Source organism: Lissotriton vulgaris, chromosome 8 (assembly GCF_964263255.1).
Source record: "Lissotriton vulgaris chromosome 8, aLisVul1.2, whole genome shotgun sequence".
Lineage (NCBI taxonomy): Eukaryota > Metazoa > Chordata > Amphibia > Caudata > Salamandridae > Lissotriton > Lissotriton vulgaris.
This window is the reverse complement of record NC_141696.1, coordinates 599,238,380-599,258,925: the sequence shown is the minus strand read 5'-3', so window position 1 is coordinate 599,258,925 and position 20,546 is coordinate 599,238,380. Positions and strand designations below refer to the sequence as shown.

General features: G+C 42.0%; 1 protein-coding gene across 1 annotated transcript in view; it reads right to left on the bottom strand.

Annotated features, from left to right (window-relative positions):
- LOC147697775 (E3 ubiquitin-protein ligase TRIM39-like) overlaps positions 1 to 20,546 on the bottom strand; it is a 367,381-nt gene that overhangs the window by 325,224 nt on the left and 21,611 nt on the right. Inside the window, exon 2 of the mRNA XM_086933341.1 lies at positions 13,709 to 13,792. Within this exon, the coding sequence (XP_086789467.1) occupies positions 13,709 to 13,792 (84 nt within the window). The remainder of the gene's footprint in view (positions 1 to 13,708; positions 13,793 to 20,546) is intronic.

The window sequence follows — 20,546 nt, the reverse complement described above, 5'->3', positions numbered from 1 at the left end:
CGTATGGCTAGTCTTAGAAAAGTGCTAGTGCGAAATGTCAATTCATCATTGTCTAGGGTGAGCAGCAGCATATAGGATTCCTGGAGTGTAAGAGGTCTAAGTTTTCTAAAATATGGGGTTAAAAGCCATTTGGTATATCTCACATAAAATTTACAGAAAAACAGAAAATGCAAATCGTCTTGGGTGCTTGTACCGTCACAGGGGCAGGGGGTAAGGTCAGTATGGTGTTGATACCCCAGAGGAAAAGAGAGCAAAAATTTAACAGTTCCTGCCCTTAGACGAAACAGTAGAGATCGTTCCCAATTTGACATAGGCAGTGATAGGTAGGGTGGCATGATTTGCATACAAAGACCATTACCAATATATTTTTTAACCCCTGATTTCTGTAGTTCAATTCCAAGCCGTTCATTACGGTAAAGTGCATAGAGTGCCTTTTGGACCTCATATTTGTCCTTTGGTTCAATAGCCGTTGGCTCAGTAAACAAAATGCCTCTACCAATTTCATTAAATATTTTAAAAACTTCTTTAAACCAGGGGATCTGCATGCCATTATCACTATTAAGGCAGTCCCTAATGATGTTTTGCGTAAGGGCAGCTGCCTCATTCCTCCAGATTCTGATCCAGAAGAGTGCTGGTCTTACTTTAATAAAGTCGTTTATGAAAGGGAGGTTGAGTTTGTTATGACAAATGAAATTGGAAGAGGAAATTGGTGCTCCCAGCAATTTCCTGCAAAAACGGTTTTCCTCTCTTTGAATACCAATGCTGCTGGCCGATCCCCAAACTTCGGCTCCATACGTGGCAACAGGGGAACACTGTAGTTTAAAAATTTTAACAATAGCTTTAGTGGCGCCGATTTTCTTAGGGCGGGGGAGACTCAGGACAGAATTGTTGGCTTTCGAGAACTTGCTCGTGGCGTGGGCCACATGCCCACTCCAAGAGCCGTTCGCAGCGAAAACCAACCCCAAATAAGGGAACTTATGGACAGATTCAAGTTTATCTGTTCCAATTTGAATAGTGCCGAGTTTCCTTTTGCCCGGCCCACAGGGCATGATAAAAGACTTTTTAAAATTTACTTTCAAATCCAGTCCCTCCATAAAATTTACAAAACTATGTACAAGCAGACGTAAGGCGTTAGGTGTGCGTGCCATAAGGACAGCGTCGTCTGCGTATAAAAGTACGGGCAAGGGATTTCCTAAAATGATTGGGACATCGGGGGTAGCTTTCTTTAAACAGTTGGACAGGCCATTAATATAGATGATAAACAGCAGGGGTGCTAAAACGCACCCCTGTCTCACCCCCCTCCCTATCTTGATGGCTCCCGATACCTCTCCGCCCATCCCGATACGTACCCGAGCTTTCAAGTCAGTATGGAGGTAGGCTAAGAATCTAACAAGAGTGGCATCGTGACCGTTTGACAGGAGGGTTAACCATAGCTTGGATCTATTCACAAGATCGAATGCGGATGAAAGATCCATAAAGGCTAGGTAAACGGGGGATGAGCGAGCAATGCAGTATTTATCTATTATCAATTTTAAGTTTAGGCATTGCTCAACTGTTCCTACCCCACTCCTAAACCCCATCTGGCAGGGGTCTAAAAAGTCAGAATCAGACGCCCATTCCAGTACCCTGTTATAAATTATTCGTCCTAGTATTTTTAAAGTATTATCCAGGAGGGAGATGGGACGATAGTTTACTGGGTCAGATCTGTCTCCCTTTTTGTAGATGGGGACAATAATACTAGTAGCCCAGGTGGCAGGCATGGCTACATGTGGAAGACTGTTAAAAATGTTTAAAAGTATTGGTGTCCAAAGATCAACGTTAAATTTGATGATATCAATAGGGAGGCCGTCCGGCCCGGGCGCCTTGTTACCTAGGCTCTCTTTGATAGCTTTCCTGACTTCTAAGTCCGAGATCTCTAAGCCTGCTGTTTGGTTCAGGTTAGGGAGGGGTTGCTCATCAGAGGGGGCGGCATAAATATTAGAAAAATGGGTCTCCCAGGCTGTACTGGTTATGTTGCAACTAATTTTTGTAAGCTCTTTGCCCATTTCCCTCGTTTTCCTAACTGCCGTCCAAAATGGGCCGCTGCCACCCAGATTGGCGCTGATAACCAGCTTATCCCAGTGATCGGAGAGCAAATTTGCCTTCCTTTTCGATGTTTTGTCTTTATAGTTTTTCCTGGCAGCTCGAACAACGTCCTTACACCTGGGATTGGCAGAGAGGGCCTTTCTTAACTCTCTATTGGCCACGGAGCAAGATGTATCAAACCACCGTGGCTCTTTATGGTCAGTAGAGAGTGGGACTGAGAGGAGAGTTTTTATATTGGTGCATAAAGCTTCAAAATCAGCAATCAGTTCTTCATTATTTGTACTTGGGGAGGAGAGGCATTTCAGTAAATCCGGATGTGCCTCCCGAATCGTATCTATAATGGCCCCACAATCAATTCCTCTCCATTTAAGGCGAAGGCCATCAATTGAGGGTGTGATATCCCTTGCTCCATTTAAATTCATAAAAATCGGACTGGGTGCGAGGTTAAAAATAGCAAACAAAGGATTATGATCGCTGAAGGACGTTTGCACCACAGAAGATTTGATTAAACAGTCCGTTAGCACAGGTGATGTAAAAATGTAATCGATAATTGAACCGTTATCCCTGCCCTTAAACGTAGGGGCGTAGGGAAAATTCATATCATGCCCTACACTCATTACATCGACAAGATTAAAATCAGAGAGTATGCTAATCAGTTCCAAACCCCTGCGGTCAATACAGTGATCAAAATTAGTGGATCCATAGTTATCTATGGGAGCGGGAGCACACCGGGCCAGCCGCAAGCCGGGCCCAGTCCTGACTGGACTGCGTTTCTGTTGAAGGCCATGGCTCACGCTAACTACTGCTACTGTGCTCGGGCCTTACCTCGCCTTGCACGGTTAAGCTCAGCCTCCCGTTCTTATGACCAAGTTGCCAAGCCGATCCAGAGTCAGAAACCTCCCCTCTCTAGCACATACGTTGCCCATTTGTAGCAGCTTGCTGAAGTCTGCACACCTCCTTGCAACGCGACTCAGCTCAGATCTGGCGTCTGGCGTTACTTCACATCCTACGTGTGGGGCCCAACAACCCAGCTATTTCTAACATTGTCTGGGGGTTAACCCATTCATGCCCAACCTGAGCTTTTTTTTAAAATGCTAATTTCTCAAAAATGACTAAACTGATTTTCTCCAAGTCACAAAATGCATATTTTCTGAGTAAAATTCTAAGCTTGTGGCAAATTTTGTGTAATTCTGTTCAGCCGTTTTTCAGTTTCAGATAGCAAACGTTCCATTTGGAATTAAAATGGGAAATTCCACTTTTGGGACCCCCATATTTCTTCTCCCCCCTTCCCCACTTGGCAGATCAGGGGAAAACCTTGCATGAAGGAGCCAAAGCGGATGGAAAGCTACTGCAGATTCATGCAAATAGTGCCAAAATCAAAAAGAAAACAAAGCATTTCCTATAGGTCTGACCTAATTACTACTAAACTGGTGCTGGCACCACCAGTGTAGTAAATATACTATATTAAACCTTTTCATGATTACACAATGGCAGTCACCACTGTGTAGTTATAGTTAAGCCAGACTCTCCATAGGAAGAAAGTTTTTTGTTTTGCTCATAACTTTGGCGGCATTTAACAAAACTTTATTTAAAAAAGGATAATCCACCTCATCTCCTTCTTGGAACGTTTAAAGGTGTTTCATCAAGTGGGGGCTTTGAAAAAGGTGGGGATCCAAAATGCAATTTCCCCATGCAATTTCCATGAAGAATTGTAGATGGAGCTACAGCTAAAACAGCTGAACAGAATTACACGAAATTTGGCTGAAAGCTAAATCTTTAAATGGAAAGTGTGTTATTTTCTGATTTTCTGTAAATCCGTTCTGTAAATTGGGAGAAACTATGGTTCGAAATGTATAGATATATTGACAGTTGAGCCTAAATTGAAAAATTAAAGACTTGTGATTGGCTTGGGGGCTTTTTTTGGAGCAAGCACTTCGGTTGGCTGGCTGCAACATGAACAGAAAAATAGTTTGTCGAAAATTAAAGAACTCAGTGACTTGGTACCCTGTTCTGAAAATGTGTATTAAAAATGACATAAGGGGGCAGAGTAGGGATACCCTGCCTTGTAGGAAAGTTCAAGCTTGATACAGTAGGACTTGGTTTGTCATGGTGATAGGCCAATGATAAAGACTATAGGCAGGAATGTTTCAAATGGAAAGATAGGCAAATGCCATAGTTCTCATCTGTTTTATTATGAAACATTATGACAAAGGTAGTAGGCCTGATGCAATATTTCAAACTCATGTTAAATCCAATAGATCTTTGAAGTTGGATTGTTATTACACAGTGTTAATGCCTATAGACAGATATTTTGTTACATGGAATCTCACAAATTACCTTAGTATGCAAGGTGTTTGGTGTTGATCATCCAATTTACAAACCCTGGAGGTATATCATTTGCGCTGTGATAATCCTTGCCTGCCTCTCATAGGAGGAGTTTTGAGGTTTAAATCTCTGATAGGCGGTAACATCAAAATAGTTACAAATAATATATACATATATACACACATACATTCATACACATACAGAGTGGGTCTTTGGGTCAGTGGTCTTTTTGAGTGTCACTCACATTCTGCTTTTGCCCATGACAGCATATTGCATAGGGTAATGGGTCAGCCCAATTCAGTCATCGGCTCTATTGCACTATGAGTAACCTCATTTTTTCTGAATACACATGCACAGCTGCTGAAGATGAGTGTGCTTCAATGCCAGGAATGGTGGACTAGTCCTTCGGTTTTTCAATTCCCCTTTTATAAGCCACTGTTCATTCGTTTTTTGGGGGGAGCACAACCTAGAGCTGCTCAGGAAGTGCTATGGGGGCACTTGCTTGCCGCGTCAGCTGCAGTTTGTGGCATCCCGTTTGGCCATGGCTTCTAAAACAGACAGCCATCTTGGAATGTAATGACCATTGTGTATCACTGTTTTACACTTTCTTACAAGATGGCCACTATGTATAGAAGCATTATGTCAGCCATCTTGTATCTGCACAATAACGAAACACAGTGCACAATACTATTCCAAAATGGCCACCCAGTGTGATGTTTCCGGAGTGGTCATCTGGGATTGGTATTTTTCATAGTGTATCATTGATTTACTGCTCCTAGGTGGTCAATGGGTTGCTTCTAAACTTGGCAACTGTGTTGGAGCTTTAATAAAATGCACTATGTACAATACTATTGCTAGATCTCCGCCCACTGCTATATTATGTTTTATTTTTTAGTGCGAGGAACAACTTGCTATGTCTAGTAAGCAAGTAAGTTTATTATGCATGATTAATAAAAACTGTTGCATATACATGACATTATACACATTCTTAACCATGAGTTAGGTATGCTGTTTCAAAGAAATAAAATGAAGAGATAAGTGAATTGTGAGCCATTAGAGTTAAAACTTCCGATTATAAAAATGCTTACGGACTACGAAAAAAGAAAAACTATAACAGTTTCCATTAAAAAGTCAAGATGCAGTACCAAGTGCTTAGTGACTTGCTTACTATAAAAAGTAGAGTTCTTAGGCGGCATGATGGCAGGGTAGTAATGGTCACTATTCAGAACAGACTGTTATATTAATGTGTTTTGTTAATGTGTTTTGTGGACCGGTGAAAAACGTGAGGATATTCTGAATAAAGTGTCAGTGCATCAATTGTATACATGAGCAGTACAATTTCACTATATGAATTAGACTTTTAAAAGCATGAGTAGCGAGTGTTAATCACTGATGCAAGAGTTTCAGGGGCTTGTAGTGGTCTGGATAAATCCATCAAAGGCGAATGGGTCTTAAACAGTTAATAAGATAATGCATTTAATCCATTAAATCACATTTAACAGATTGCTCTCCTGTTTTCCAATTGCAAGGTGGCAGTTAAGCCAGTCTCCTTTCTACTATGTTGAGAACATTTTTGAAGCTACAGGTAAATTGTATGGCAGTTGGGTCATAGCAGGCCAGAACTGCCTGTTTACAAGTTCAAATTCCTTTTTGATTGAAAAGAGTGTGGAGCATTGAACGTCGATCTTTCAGTAGATTTGTGCAGGTACATATTATGTGTGGAATGTATTCTCTTCCAGTTCCACATAGGTGGCAAGTAGTTACTCCTAGATTCTGTTTCCATGGAGGTAGATGAGGGAGGATAGCTAGTATGCCCAAGCGATATCTTACAAATTTCTCCACCACTATTAAGTTAAACCCTGCGCTCAACTAAGGTTGCGGTTTAGTGATGACGTAGTTGCTACCTACAAACCAGCCATGTGACATTTTCGCCAGCACAGACTTGTCTTCGGTTATTGAAATCTGTCAGGTGCTTTACCACTTTAATGCACAGGAGCAGAACGATGAGCGTTTCCAATACCCCTCTCCAATTTCCTCAGTCATTCAACATATATATATATAGAATGACAAAAGAACTTAAAGGGGGGACAGGGGATGGGAAAAGAGAAGCGACAGCCAAGTCTTTCTTACGGTTCTTCTCCTCTTCTTCTTGTACTCCACTATATGCTGTATTTAGTTCTTTAGCGAGTACTTTTGGAAATGGTAAGAAGAGCTGTAAAATAATTGTATGCAAACAACCATTTACTCTTTATTATTCTGTAGCGCAATAATTTGAAGAACTATGTAATTGAAAGAATAACTTTTCATACAAACGTTAAGTACATACCCCAAATAGACTAGACTAATGCCACTCTTCTATTATCATTCTACTTAATAGAAATTTCCAAGACGAGATATTCTGCTTCTGAAGTATTTTTTCTTTTAATATAAACTCTTAGACTTCTCTTTTTCTATGAAAGTAGGGAATTTTCTGGTTCTAATAATAACTCTTTTTCTTATTATGTTTTCCAGATAATATTACGTCTTCAGAAAAAAAGGGGACTGGAGAATAAAAGAGCAGGAACTCTAGAGACAGTTAAGTATTTGTTTACAACAACTATCGTCTTATTAGACAAAAAAATGTTTGGCTATTGCCCTGCTTATAACTATATACACTTCTTAGGTATGCTAAAATGTATTCTTTATTCTAAGATTTTAACTGCCAAAATAATTGACTCTTAAGAAAGAAAAAATGATGTACTATTCTCGCTGCTTGTGCCGACTCTGAAAATGCTGAAAAAGAAACATGCGCAGGAATAGGAACGCTAAACGCCTAGAAAAACGTAACCGCTCCCTCTAGTTGACGGTCTGTAAATAACATAGAAAGGAATAGGGATGGTGAACTCCTAGAAAAACAAGCATTTACAATGCAATGGTCTCGGCTTTATTAATGTTAGAGCTATTGGCATTGCAAATGGCATTTTTTTCATTTTTCTTTTTTTTAAAAACATAAATAAATGGTATTGTCATTTACAGTAAACATTAGAGAGTAGTAGAGAATATTAGCGGACACAGAGCCACACACACACAGAGCCACACACACAGAGCCACACACACACACAGAGCCATACACACACACACAGAGCCACACACACACACAGACAGATCCACGCACAGACAGAGCCACACACAGACAGAGCCACACACAGACAGAGCCACACATACAAAGCCACCCACATACAGATACAGAGCCACCCACACAGAGTCATTCACATAGAGCCACCCACACACACAGAGCCACCCACACACAGAGCCACCTACAAAAAAAGCTACCCACAGAGCCCCAAACAGAGCCCCCCACACACACACAGAGCCCCCCCCACATACACACAGAGAGAGCCCCCCCACACACACACACAGAGAGCCACACACACACACACACAGAGACCCACACACACACAGAGAGGCTGAGAGCAGTGTAAAGAACAAAATCCCAACCTTAAATTAAAATACATACTCCGACAAATGAAGAGTGCACGCTATACAGGGGAGAGTACACCTTGCAACATTTACTCGAGAGCCAGTATGAATGATTAAACTTCTCTTGAGCTTAACCATCAGTATCTGCATTTTGGGAAGCGGGAAGCAGTCCACCAACATTTTTACGTTTACACAAATCCATTTAAACACAGAGCTCCATCTGTTCCAGTCGCCACTATCACAGAACAAGTTTATAACTATTTATATCAATGCTCACTCGTGGCATGGAAGGGGGTTTACAAAAGTCAACATTTTGCATATAAAACACCATTTATCGGCATTCATTCCTGACCACAACTTGGTAAAACAGCCGATAACTGAAAAGAAATATATATATATAACGAACATTGGAGTAGTAGAAATAAAGTATGGGGCCGTTTTTGTTTTAACATGTTTAATTTCCGCCTGCAGCTTGTAAGAGAACGCTTTACACGTAGCCCCCCACCCCAAACCCTGTCGCAGCTGAAAAAACACAATTCAGGTAGAATGAGTGTGAACGCTGGTGCATCAATATGAGTGTTTCACTATTGACCCGCACGGAATGAACGCCAAAGTGGGGTCCGCGGCGCTGTCTGTTCACAGCACCCATGGGTGGGGGACAGGCGGGGGCAGGTGCACGCACAATACAGCGCAGAGGGGGGGAGGCTTTAATAGCTGCATTTCAAGAGATTCACAAAGAGTTGGACAACTGCTTAGGGCAAACAACGGAAGCGTGCTCTTGTAAAACAGAACAAAAATAAAAAGGAAATAAAAAGACGGGAGCAAACGATCAGAGATTAAGAGAAGGGCCAAATTGTAAAGGAGGGAAAATTAACAGAATGGAAGAAGGGAATAGAAAAAAAAAGGGTCATTAGAACAGAAGGAAAGAGAAGCGAAAGTAATAAAAGAGGAGGAGAGGAAATACACAGAATGAAAGAGGAATTAGAAAAGAAACAAATAAAGGAATCAAAAATATATGGAAGATGAAAAGAAATAAAAGGCTGAGGCCGTGGAGAAAGTTGCTGGGGGGGTAGGGGGGAAGGGGGAGTCGGATTCGAGCAGGCGTGGCCATCGTTGTGTTCATGTTTAAAGGGCTGAGTAAGCAGTGCACAGGGAGCCATGGGAAAACACCCCTTGAAAGGTGACATTGAGCAAAGTGGGCTCATGAAACTGTGCCTGGTGAGAACCGGCGAGGCTGTGTGCACTTGTGCACGAGTGAATTGTGCTCAGGTGTTTCTATCCCGAGCACACCTGCGGCTCACGCTGCTGGTGCGCCATGCTTTAGAGGGTGCACACGCTGCTCGTGCACCGAATACCTCACTTCAGATGTTCGCCATCTTTAAGTAGTAGAGGGACTTGACTTTTGCTCGTAAACACACGCGAAGCTTATTGTTGCCTATGTTACGAAATATAAATTAATAAAAAAGAGTAGTAGAAGGACTGTGCTCCTGCTGATGAGGCAGTCCTTGGTAATTGGTCGCACACACGTCCAGCAAATGCTGTTAAAGAGGAAAACCCCGGTCTAAATCCGGGTCCTGGAGGGAAGCACTTCCGGGTCGCCGCGGGCAGCGCGGCGGCCCCTTCAGGTCACTGCAGGCGGTGCGTCAGAGCGCTTCACAATAGGAACAGAAATGATCCATGAGAAGATTACGATACGAGTGAACACGTTACAAAAGCAGACGTTAAGTTACATGAGGCAAAAGTGACAATTGTGAGCAAACAAAATACAAGCAAAAGGTAGCAAAAGGTACATTACAGGAGGAATAGACTGGGACCTCGGCGAGAGGGAGGGTGTAACGCCCACCACTAGAAAAGGGGCGGGTTTAAAAAAGAGAGAAAAACACCCCCGAATCTGCTCAAGACAGGGCCTGAACTGAGTGACGCCCCTCTCCTCCAATGGCTGGCCAGATTTACGAGGCCAGCCAATAGAGAAGAGGGGCGGGTTTAAGCCCCCATACTGCAAAACATAAAATCTCGGAATCCGCCCACTGCGTGGACGCTAGTCCGAGGCCTAAAAAAAGGAACTGTTTCCTCTAGTTGACGGTCTGTAAATCACAAAAAAAGACCTTACTTGGTCAACTCAGAATTGAGACACTATTCACCATGAACCCGGAAACTCAAACACTCGACGAACTACCCTGACTAGCTTTTTGCGCCAAGGACTGGAAAAGGCTACTTATTCCACAGGAATTTCAGGTCTTTGGCAATCAAGTGTGGGTGGGTAATGGGGATGGGGGAGTGGTGTGTGGGGGGAGTTGAATCGAAGAAGGTGTGGTAGCAACAACATGTAAAATAAGTCAGCGACTCCATTTTATTTATAACACAATGAATATTTACAGAAGGATACTACAGAAATGACCCACTTTTCTCTAAAAATGCTCATGGAGCAATACATAGTTTTGCCTGATTATTATATAATGTCGTTCATTCCAGACACACAGCAGAGGTCAGAGCTAGAAGTTTGTGCGCTTAACAGAAGCAATATTTGAAAGTTGTGTTGAGGAAGATAAAAACAACTAGAGATGCAGCCACGTTCAGCAAACAATCCTCATCATTACAGCATGGTCGTATGTATAAATGCTTTTCTGGCAGTATAAGTCAACTTGTAGAGCCAAAGTTGTCAATCATATTAGTAAGTAAGAGATGGAGATACTTTAGTATGTAAATAAATGTAAACGGTCAAGGCCCTTGGAGCTATAACTGCAAAAAGAAAAACTGTTGAACAGAAGACATTAGGGCTAAATACTTAGTTTTTTTGCTCACCACGCCATTTCATTTTGGGCCCAGCCATATGCAAGTCAGTCTTGACCCTGCTCCCCGTGGGAACGGTCCATCCCAAACTGCCAGGCCAGGTCCTCCTTGGACCAGAAACAAGCATCCTAGGATCGGTTTCAGGGCATCACCCGTCAACAGCCAGGATATCTTGAATCCAGTGGCATGGTGAACACGGGACCCATGTCTGGGTGTACCCGTCCCACTCGGGGTGACAAATGCAAAAAGAACAATTAATAGACAGAATGCTGAACAAGGTCAAACACTTACCCCCATTCAGACTTCAGAGCCTAAATCCATAGTTTTTTTTCCTCACCATGCCATTCCAGTTTGGACCAGCCATACTCTCCTCCCCATGGGAACAGTCAGGCAAGGCCAGGTCTAGGCCTGGCCATGCCAGGTCCTGCCTGGACTGGAAACAAGCATGCTAGAACCAGTTTCCTACAATGGCAGGAGAAGAACCAGGGACGGAAACAGGAGATGAAACAGAAAGGATGGCAGATGGGATAAGAAACTGGATGGAGGGGGGACAAAAAACAGGATGGGGAGGTGGGGAAATGTTAAAAAAATGCACTACGATGCATCCAGCGTTGACCGCTTCATTGTGTTTTTTTGTTATTTGTTTAATAAATAGTACGTGAATCACAGCATGAGCAGAAGAAATAGAATGGGGGTGGAAAACAGGATGGGGGCGAGTGAGGGAAGGTAAAAAAAAAAGTGGTATGCCGTGGCCAACGTTGACCACGTCATAACGTTGTTTAAAAAAAAAAAATGAGTACCTGAATCTCAGCAAGACAAGAGACTGGCCAAGGGGGAGACTCTAATTAACGTTAATTAATCGGTGCTTGGCACATGCAATACCAAAGGAAAAGGAATGACACATAACAAGCGTTGCCCAATCAGTAGTGAACACAGAAGAGTGACAATGCTGTAAACGAATGGTAAGCAATGGGCGGGTTCCAAGCCCATTACAGAACACAAGAGTCTCTCAAGCAAGAGCGCATGCCCATGCAGGCGAGACCTAAAAGGTAAGCATGAGAGAAAGGTAAGAAAGAAAAAGTCATGATGAAAGACGAAAGTTGGGTAAATAGAAGGAGGAAAGAAAGAATGGGAGGAGAAAGGACGAATGAAAAGAAGGAAAGGTTAAAGTTAAGGAAAAAAAGATGAAATGCAGGATGGTAGGGTCAAAAGAATGATGGGAGGATGGGTGGATGGGTGGATGACAGAGCAGGTTAATGTGTGAAGGAGTAGTGGAAGGGTAATGAATGGAAAGGTGGGGTAAAGTTGGGGAAAGTGAAAGGTTAGATGGGTGAAAGTATGGATAGATGGCTATGTGAACCTATTGTTTTTTGTGTTTTTTTAAATATCTTTATTTGCATTTTGTAAGTTTTACATTTGAAGGGCATGTTTCAATTTTACATATAACAGTATAAATATATATCATAAGGGGCCAGTTGGCTACATCAAGCATGGAAATGATTTATGTCCATTGGAACAGCCAGTTATTTGTTTGATTTCCATAATTTTAACGTTGCGTCTATGCACCCGGATGGCGTCTTGTGTAAATATCCGTAACTGTGCGTGCAATTGGAAAAAAGGATAAAGCAAACAATGATCCTTTTTTAAAATATATATAAACAAACAAACAAAGTCATCATTTATCCACTGCACCCGGGTCAGCATTTGTATAATATAAGTAACGTCCATCCAACCGCTCTGAAACAGATCCCTCTGCCTCTTATTGTAAGAAGTGTCTAGTGGGATGTGTGATATGATCACTCCTGCATTAGTGTTCGTCTCCCTCAAGATACCTTTCGCTGCCTACATAACAACCCTCTTGCCATCCTGAACTGGAAGAGCTACATGCCTAGGAGTCCATGTCCGCGTCTTGCATATCGTCCACCTGTGAGGGGTTGTCTCCTCCCTCCCCCTCTACGCATCTCAAATCTGCAGGGATGGTGTCCCAATGCTGCACAATGGGATATTTACGCAGTTGGGCGATTTCTTCTTTGTGTAGTGATGTACTTTCATTTTGTGTCCATACTATGAGGGTTTTTCTACAGCTGTTAACAACTGGAGGGTCTGTCTGTGTGTTTCCATCTCTTGGTTATTAATCTTTTAGCCACGCTATGTGAACCTATTGATCGGTGGATGCCTCAAAGAGAGGAAGGGATGAAGGATGAATGGATGGATGGATGGATGGATGGATGAAGAGAGAAGGTAACTCTCCAAAGGATGTTAGGGTTTTCTTGCCTCATGTACTCAGTGTGAGTAGAGATATGGTTCAAGTGGCGGTATTTTAATTTTCTGGTGACGCTCTTAGCAGCGATACACCAAAATGGTGCAGTTGAATTAATGTCACAACAAACAGAAGTGCTGAAACCTTTTATTGCTTGAGTAGATATAAAGAAGTTTACTTCGTTAAGCGAGATAAATAGCTGCTAGATTTGAATTTTGTTTTATTGATCCAGGCTTGCAAGTTTTTTTCTTGACTAAGCATGATAGTGAAAAAGCACTGTAGTGCATAGCAGTCACATGGTTTATGACCAAAATGACTAACCTTTAGAAACAAGCGAACCTAGTTGCTTTGCAAGAAGATCCATCATATGATGTGTACTCACCAATATTACTGAGACTTGAGAGTGGGTAGAAGGATGGATACCATTGTAGTGTTGAGTTCAGTGAGTGATACGAACCAAGGGAATTATGAGAGTTCCCTCCTGACAGAAGGGCACGAATTGCCCCGGTTACTTTCTGGTAAACTTCATTATCGTTAGTCGATTAGTCCTTGTCACAGTCATTTACTTATGAGGTGGAATCACCGCATAAGTAAGTGACTGGGACAAGGACATTAGGACACAGGGATAATGTCTGCCTCAGACACCAAAAGCTCACAGGTCTAAACAAATTCCATGTCACATACTCTGTCCTCGAGCGAAAAGGAAACCTGCATTTCTTCAGTTTCTAGCCCTGGTACTTTCTGCTCCAATGTAAAAATGTAATAGAGAAAACAAAAAGTGTGACTCACTTCCACATGGGCCAATTCATGCTGCATCATTGCTGTGCCCGCCTTTAGAGCCTCCAGTTCCGATTTTGTTTTCTGTAGCTGATTCTGTGAAGATTTATAAAAATACATACAACATTTATTTGTCAGGAGCTATATTTAAAATATATGATATAGACACAAAGCAAAAGTAGTTCAACAATGAGAGAGGACTATTTCTTCTCAAGTTTACTGACAGTCCACCTTAAATGAAGACTGGCAGTCCCTGTGGCATTTATTTGCCTCAATGACTCCTTTTATAATTGTGAAATGCACCTATATTCATCATCCTAGCTATGACTATCAGCAAGACCCACAGAAAAAGGCATTAAGGACTTGTCAGCAGTGAAAATCAGTCTTCTGATAACCCTACCCAATGCACAGCAACGGCTCGGACCGGGAGCAATGTAGTCCCTATATGGACTTTGGCGCATCCGCCATTGGACCTGTCTCTAATTCAAGTGGTCTCAATTCAGTAATAGAGATTGTGACATTCTCAGTAAGAATGAAAGACACAGGTCACGACTTTAGAAATGTATGTAAAGAATTATTAAGCAAAATACATTATGAGAATAAAATAATATAAAAAAATACATTATGAGTATCTCATAAGCAGGGTTAGCAATAAAGAATACAGATCACATGTAATTGTAATTGCATTTATATAGCGCTTACTACCCCTGACGAGGCGTTGAAGCTCTTTATCAGTGAGTAGCACGCTACTCCAGAACCCAAAATGGATTTGTGGTGAATTAGTACAGGGAAATACTAAATTAATTTGAGCAGTGGATAAGTTAGTCTCTTAACCCCTTGGCTGCGGCGGTAATTCCGCCACAGCGCTAGGTGGGGGGGGGGCGCGCGGCGCTCCCATGCTCGTGACGGAACCGCTCCGTCACGAGCCTCGGGCGCGCTGTGCTTGTGACGGAGCGGTTCCGTCACGGCCCCGCCCACTCAATGGAACGCTCAGCGCAGGCGCGAAATCGCTGCAGCGCAGGCGTACCGGGCGGCCCGTGAGGGAACCGCTCCGTCACCAGCAGAGCGCGTCCGAGGCTGGTGACGGAGTGGTTCCGTCACCAGCATAGAAGGGTTTAAATGGATTGAGAAGGATAGTGGAGGGATAGAAGAGGAAAAGGTTTGCATTTATATAGCGCTTGCTACCCCTTATAATGTGTTGAACTGCTTTTTGGCAAGTAGCACACTACTCCAGAACCAGAAACAGATTTGTGGTGAATTAGTCCAGGGAAATATAAAATTAATTTTAGCAGTGGTCATATTAGTATGTTATTTGGATTGAAAAGGATAGTGGAGGCATGGAAGAGGGAAGGGTTTGCATTTATATAGTGCTTCTGAGGAGGTATTGTAGCACTTTTCGGCGAGTAGCAGGATACTCTGGAACCGGAAAAGGATTAGTGGTGAATTTGTGTAAGGACATTTAAAATTAATTTGATTTGAGCAGTGGGAGTGTTAGTCTGTTATTTGGATAGTAACAAGAATAGCGGAGGGAGAGAAGAAAGAAGGGCCTAGAAAGTATTTTGGTTTTTTGGGGTTCATACCAGTAGGAGGGGGTTTGGGAGGAGTAAAGGGGAGGTGGAGGGAAAATGTTAGAAGGAAGGGTTTAGAAAGGCTTGTTTGGGAGATCTGAATAGTGAAAAAGGTGTGAGATGATGCAAGGAGGGGTCAAGGCGGGAAGAGTCTAGAAAGGGTTATTTTGGGGATCATATTAGTAGTATGGGGTTTGGGATGAATGGGAGTAGAGGATATATTGAGAGCGGTATAGGGCAAGACATAGGGTAGTGCATTAGAGAGAGTAGTGGAATGAGGTTTAGGATGAGTCACAGTGGAGGTAGAGGATATATTGCGAGAGATATAGGGTGCGATATAGGGTAGTGCATTGGATATGCTGAATAAGAAGCAAAGTAATAAATGTAAAGAAAAATTTACATAGAAGGTATCTATGTATAAGGAAGCTAATATATGTAGATTAAAGTTACATTTAATAAACTCAGACTTTCAAGTGTTGCTGTGCTTTAAATTAATTTATTTGTTTGTGATTATTTTTGTAATTCAATAGTAAAGCAATTGTAGATAAATAGTTATGATAAAAGATTTACTTATTTATTCAGTCACTTATATATATGTATTAAACATAGAATAATGTGACTAGAATTAATATGTACATTTGTTAATCGGAACTAACGAATATCTATATCTTTGAAAAACATATTTATACATGTTTATACAAAGCAATACACATATGTAGGTACACACCTCTATTCCAAATAAATGTTTATATACAGAGGGATATGCTGTATATGTATGTTTGAGTATGGTAGTTATGTGGGGAAGAGCCAATTCTTGAGTAGTCTTCTGAACATGAGTTGGTTATCCGTGAATCTTATGTTTGGGAGTAAAGAGTTCCATAGTTTGGCTCCTTAAACAGAGGACGTGCCAACCCATGGGTTTTTACTTGTACAGTGGGATTTTGAGGCAAGGTGCCATACTAGAGCAGGGGTTCCTGTGTTGAATGTATTTTGTGTTTTTATTTCTGATGAAGAGCGGTCCTGTTCCATGTATCGCTTTGTGAGTGATGCAAAGCTGCTTGAACGAGGATCTTCTGGCAACTGGTAACCACTGTAGGGTTTTCAAGGCAGAGGAAATGTGGGCTTGGGATTTTATATGTAAGAGTAGTTTGGCAGCACTGTTCTGAATCTGTTGTAGTCTTTTCATAGTTGTCAAAGGTGATACGTGGTAGAGTCTATTGGTGTGATCGAGTTTTGGAAGATCAAGAGAGATCGTAGCCTGGACCTTGTGTGGGAATCCCTGGTAGGGGAAGATGTGCCTCAGAGTTTTTATAGTAACAAAGTTTGATCTTGCATGTTTGTCCAATTGGGCATTCATTGATAGCTTGGAGTCCATGGTCATTCTGAGGTTTCTTACTTCCTTTGAAACTTTAGGTAGTGTTCTCAGATCATCAGGCCATGCAGCGAGTGGGTCATAATTCCAATCGCCACAACTGAGTATATCCGTTTTGGAAGCATTCAATTTGAGATGGCTCCATGTCATCCATTTATCCACGGCTCTGAGGCAACTGAAAATTGGTGAGTTTTTAATGTCTTTGGGGAATTCCAGGTGAAGGAGTATTTGTGTGTCATCTGCATAGTTATAGCACATGTGGTGAAATTGATTGATCAGTGCCAGTAATGACGTCATGTAGATGTTGAAAAACATAGGTGAGATGATAGAGCCTTGAGGGATCCCTGCTTTTGTGAAGTATGGTTTGGAAGAGAAAGGGGGGTATGGATGACATTAGTTCTGTTGTGAAGATAGGATGTGATCCAGTTGAGAGTAGTACCCTCTGTCAAACAACAGGAGAGGATGGACGGAGCGCTGAAACTTTTCAGACACTCACCCTCAGTCACAGATCTAGATTGAATCCATCATCGTTCTTTAGCTCACTTCGCCACCTCAGTTTAGACCCAGCTATTTGCAAATCAGTCTTGACCCTGTTCGTCTTGGGAACAGTCCAGCCTGGACAGCCAAAGTGGCAAAGGGACCCATGTCTGGCTGGGCATACCCTGCCAACTTAGTGCGAACAAAACAAACAGGGGAAGACCTGGTTTGGCAGTTCGGGCTGGACTGTTCCAATGAGGATTAGGGTCAAGACTGATTTGCATATGGCTGGGTCTGAACTGGGGTAACGAAGTGAGCTAGAGAACGATTATGGTTTCAACCCAGATCTGTGACTGGGGGTGAGTGTCTGAAAAGTTTCAGGCTCCGTCCTTCGTCTCCTTGTGTTTGCAGTAGTCACCTCTGTGTCAGCTTCATAGAGTCTTTGTATTAGAGTGTCATGGTCAACCATGTCAAAGGCAGCTGAGAGGTCCAAGAGAAGTAGTGCAGCAACCCCGTTCTGGTCAACTGTGTTCTTAAGATCATCCCAGATGGCAATCAAGGCAGATTCTGGGCCTCTTCCTGGATGGAATCCCGTTTGGAAGTCTGAAAGTATGACATTCTCTTCAATGAATTGTGACATCTGGGTGAATGCTGCTGTTTCCATCAGTTTGCCCAGGAAAGGTCTATTTGTAATCAGTCTGTAGTTGTCAGTGTTCAGCAGGTCCAGATTTGTTTCCTTTAGTAATGAGTGTATGTAGGAGTTTGTTAGTTCTTCTGAAAATGTTCTCGTAGGTAAGGAATTGTTGATGATTTTTCTTACTGGTGTGGCAGCAGAGGTTGTTTGAAGAGTTGTCTTGAAGGTTTGTGGTGGACAGGGATCAGAAGGGCTGCCGGCAGGCTTGCTTGCTTTGACCAGGTTCATAAAGTAATTGCGCGACATTTGTTGGAAGAAATGGAGAGGCTGGGTTAGTGTATTCTTGGATTGTTGTTTTAGAAAAGGGTTGGTGCTGGTGGTTTTTGCACATTTAGCATTTTGAATTCTGTCTGAATAGTATCTTTTTTTTAGCTTTTTTGATAGCTGACTTTTATAATCTGTTACGTTTCTGTAGGCAAAGTTTTCTTGATTGGTGTTTGTGTTGAGTCAGGCATGTTGCAGCTTTCTAATTAGTTGTTTTCTCTCTTCTAGCTTTGTATTTCTCCAAGGTGCCTGTTGTCTTTCATTCTGTTGTGACGTTTTTAGTAATATTAGGATATTAAAAGCTTCATGTAGCCACTCATATAATTTTTTTAACTGAATTTATTGTACCTCGATCTGTACTGGATGTTAGCTGTGTTTTTACAGTGTTCAACATTTGTTTTTTTCCACAGTCGATAGGTGGATGCACGTGAGGTGGTCTTAGGTATGTCGCTTAGTGTTGTTTTATGTTCGAAAGCAAGCAAATGGTGGCCTGACTATGTGAGTGGAGTCATTGTTTGAAAGGTAACTATTTTTGTATTTGCTAAAATTACATCTAGGATGTGTTCAGCAATGTGTTTGGGTTTGTGGACCATCTGATGCAGGTTCAGTGCGTCTAGGCTAGTGATGATTGTTTTTGGATGGGGCATATTGGGTTTGTTAAACCAAATGTTGAGGTCACCCAGAATGCATAGGTTGGAGTGTATTGGGATAAGGTTTGAAACCGTGTCTAGAAGTGTGTCTGGAAATGTTGCATTGCTAGGTGAAGGTCAGTAAAGGAGCAAGAAGTTGCAGGAGGAAAATGGTGTAGAGTTGCAACTGATGAAGAGGGCCTCACAACCTTGCATGGAGATGACGTCAGTTTTAGTGACATTTAAAGTTTGCCTGAACACAACAGTTAGACAACCTCCTCTTTTGCCTATACAATTTTGGGTGATAATTAAAGGAGCCTAGAGGAACGGCTTCATACAAGATTAAAGACGTGATATGATACCTAATAATAGAAGACCCATGAGTGGGCCTCGGATTTTAACATTGATTCCAAACAAAATGATGAGGCCCTTGAATCAGGCCTGGGTTTGGCAGTGCTTAGGGGTTCTTTCTCTATCAAGCTGGCAATTGAGGCTATAGAATGTACTGGTGATGAAAAGGTGACCTGGTAATTGGTGGAGAGCTCCAATGCAATTCATACTGTATGGAAATCCCTACATTATTTGTTGGTGGGCCAGCCAGCCTTCGCCTCAAAGACATGCCTGCAAGCACTAGACCTTTCTGCTGAAATTTAGAGGGATTAGCCTTTACAGTAATATGTGGGAGAGTATGGTTGGATGGAGTGTTGGAAAAGTTATTCATGGTCTTTGTTATGACTGGCTGATGAACGTATGATAGGTTTCATATATTTTACGATAGTCGTACAGGAAGACAGGTGTTGGGTGCAGAAGAGTGAGTGTGTTTTTTCCCCTTTTGGATGCCTCATGGAGGGGTAGTATTCTGACAAGCCAAGCTGTATCACTAATGTGAGACTTTTATGGTGTCCCCCCTTACCTCAGTAAAGTTCAATGTAATATCCAGCATAGATTTGCATTACAAAGTGGGGAATGGGGTTCCTGGTTACAGAGGAAAAGTATGTCTTTTTATAAGACTTGAGACAAAGGATTTCATACAATACTAAGCAGGTACATCGTTCTCAGAGTAGGCACCAGTGGGGAAGAAGCAAGAAGAAACATTTTACTACAGAATACATTTGAGGATTTTCTCATAATACTTTTATATTGAATACAGTCTCACTCACATTTTATTCAGGCACTATAATCGACACATTGTATAAATGATAGTCTGAGACAGTTGGTATGCCCTTGGTTGGGTACAACATGGTTAGATGCCCCTGGTAACACTCGCCATCTTCTTGGGAGAAGATTGAAACTATTTATTTAGAACTGAGAAGTAACAACAACAATGAACATGTGATTTGGTACAGCATCACTTCAAGAGGAAAGACAGTACATCTTAGTTTAGGCTAGTGCAAGTTCAATTTCAAGCAGTTTAGAGTCATAAGGATAAAATAAGGTTCACAGCGTCCAGTACTTACACGGTGGCCCCAAGGGAATGTTGTGCTATCTTTATGCCTTATTGTGTAATTAACCTATTCAGCCAACAAATGTTTTGTCATTAAGTTTTTCAAAGCTGAAAGTTTATATGTGCATACAATTACTTAAGGAAAATCGTTTTTATATTATTTCACCCATTATAACAAGTTAACAGGATTCTATAGTTACATAAGTCTGCCACCATAAAGAGATACTGTCATAAACCAATGCTACACACTTTATGTAATGTGGTGAGTACAATATTATAAGTCCAAAAGACCAACACGTTTAAATTAACGGTGGGCGGCCAGCTACGCTCCGTCTGCGGAGTGTGCGTAGTGCCGCCTACTCCGCATTTTGCGGAGCTGGCGGAGCCAGGCGGCACTACGCA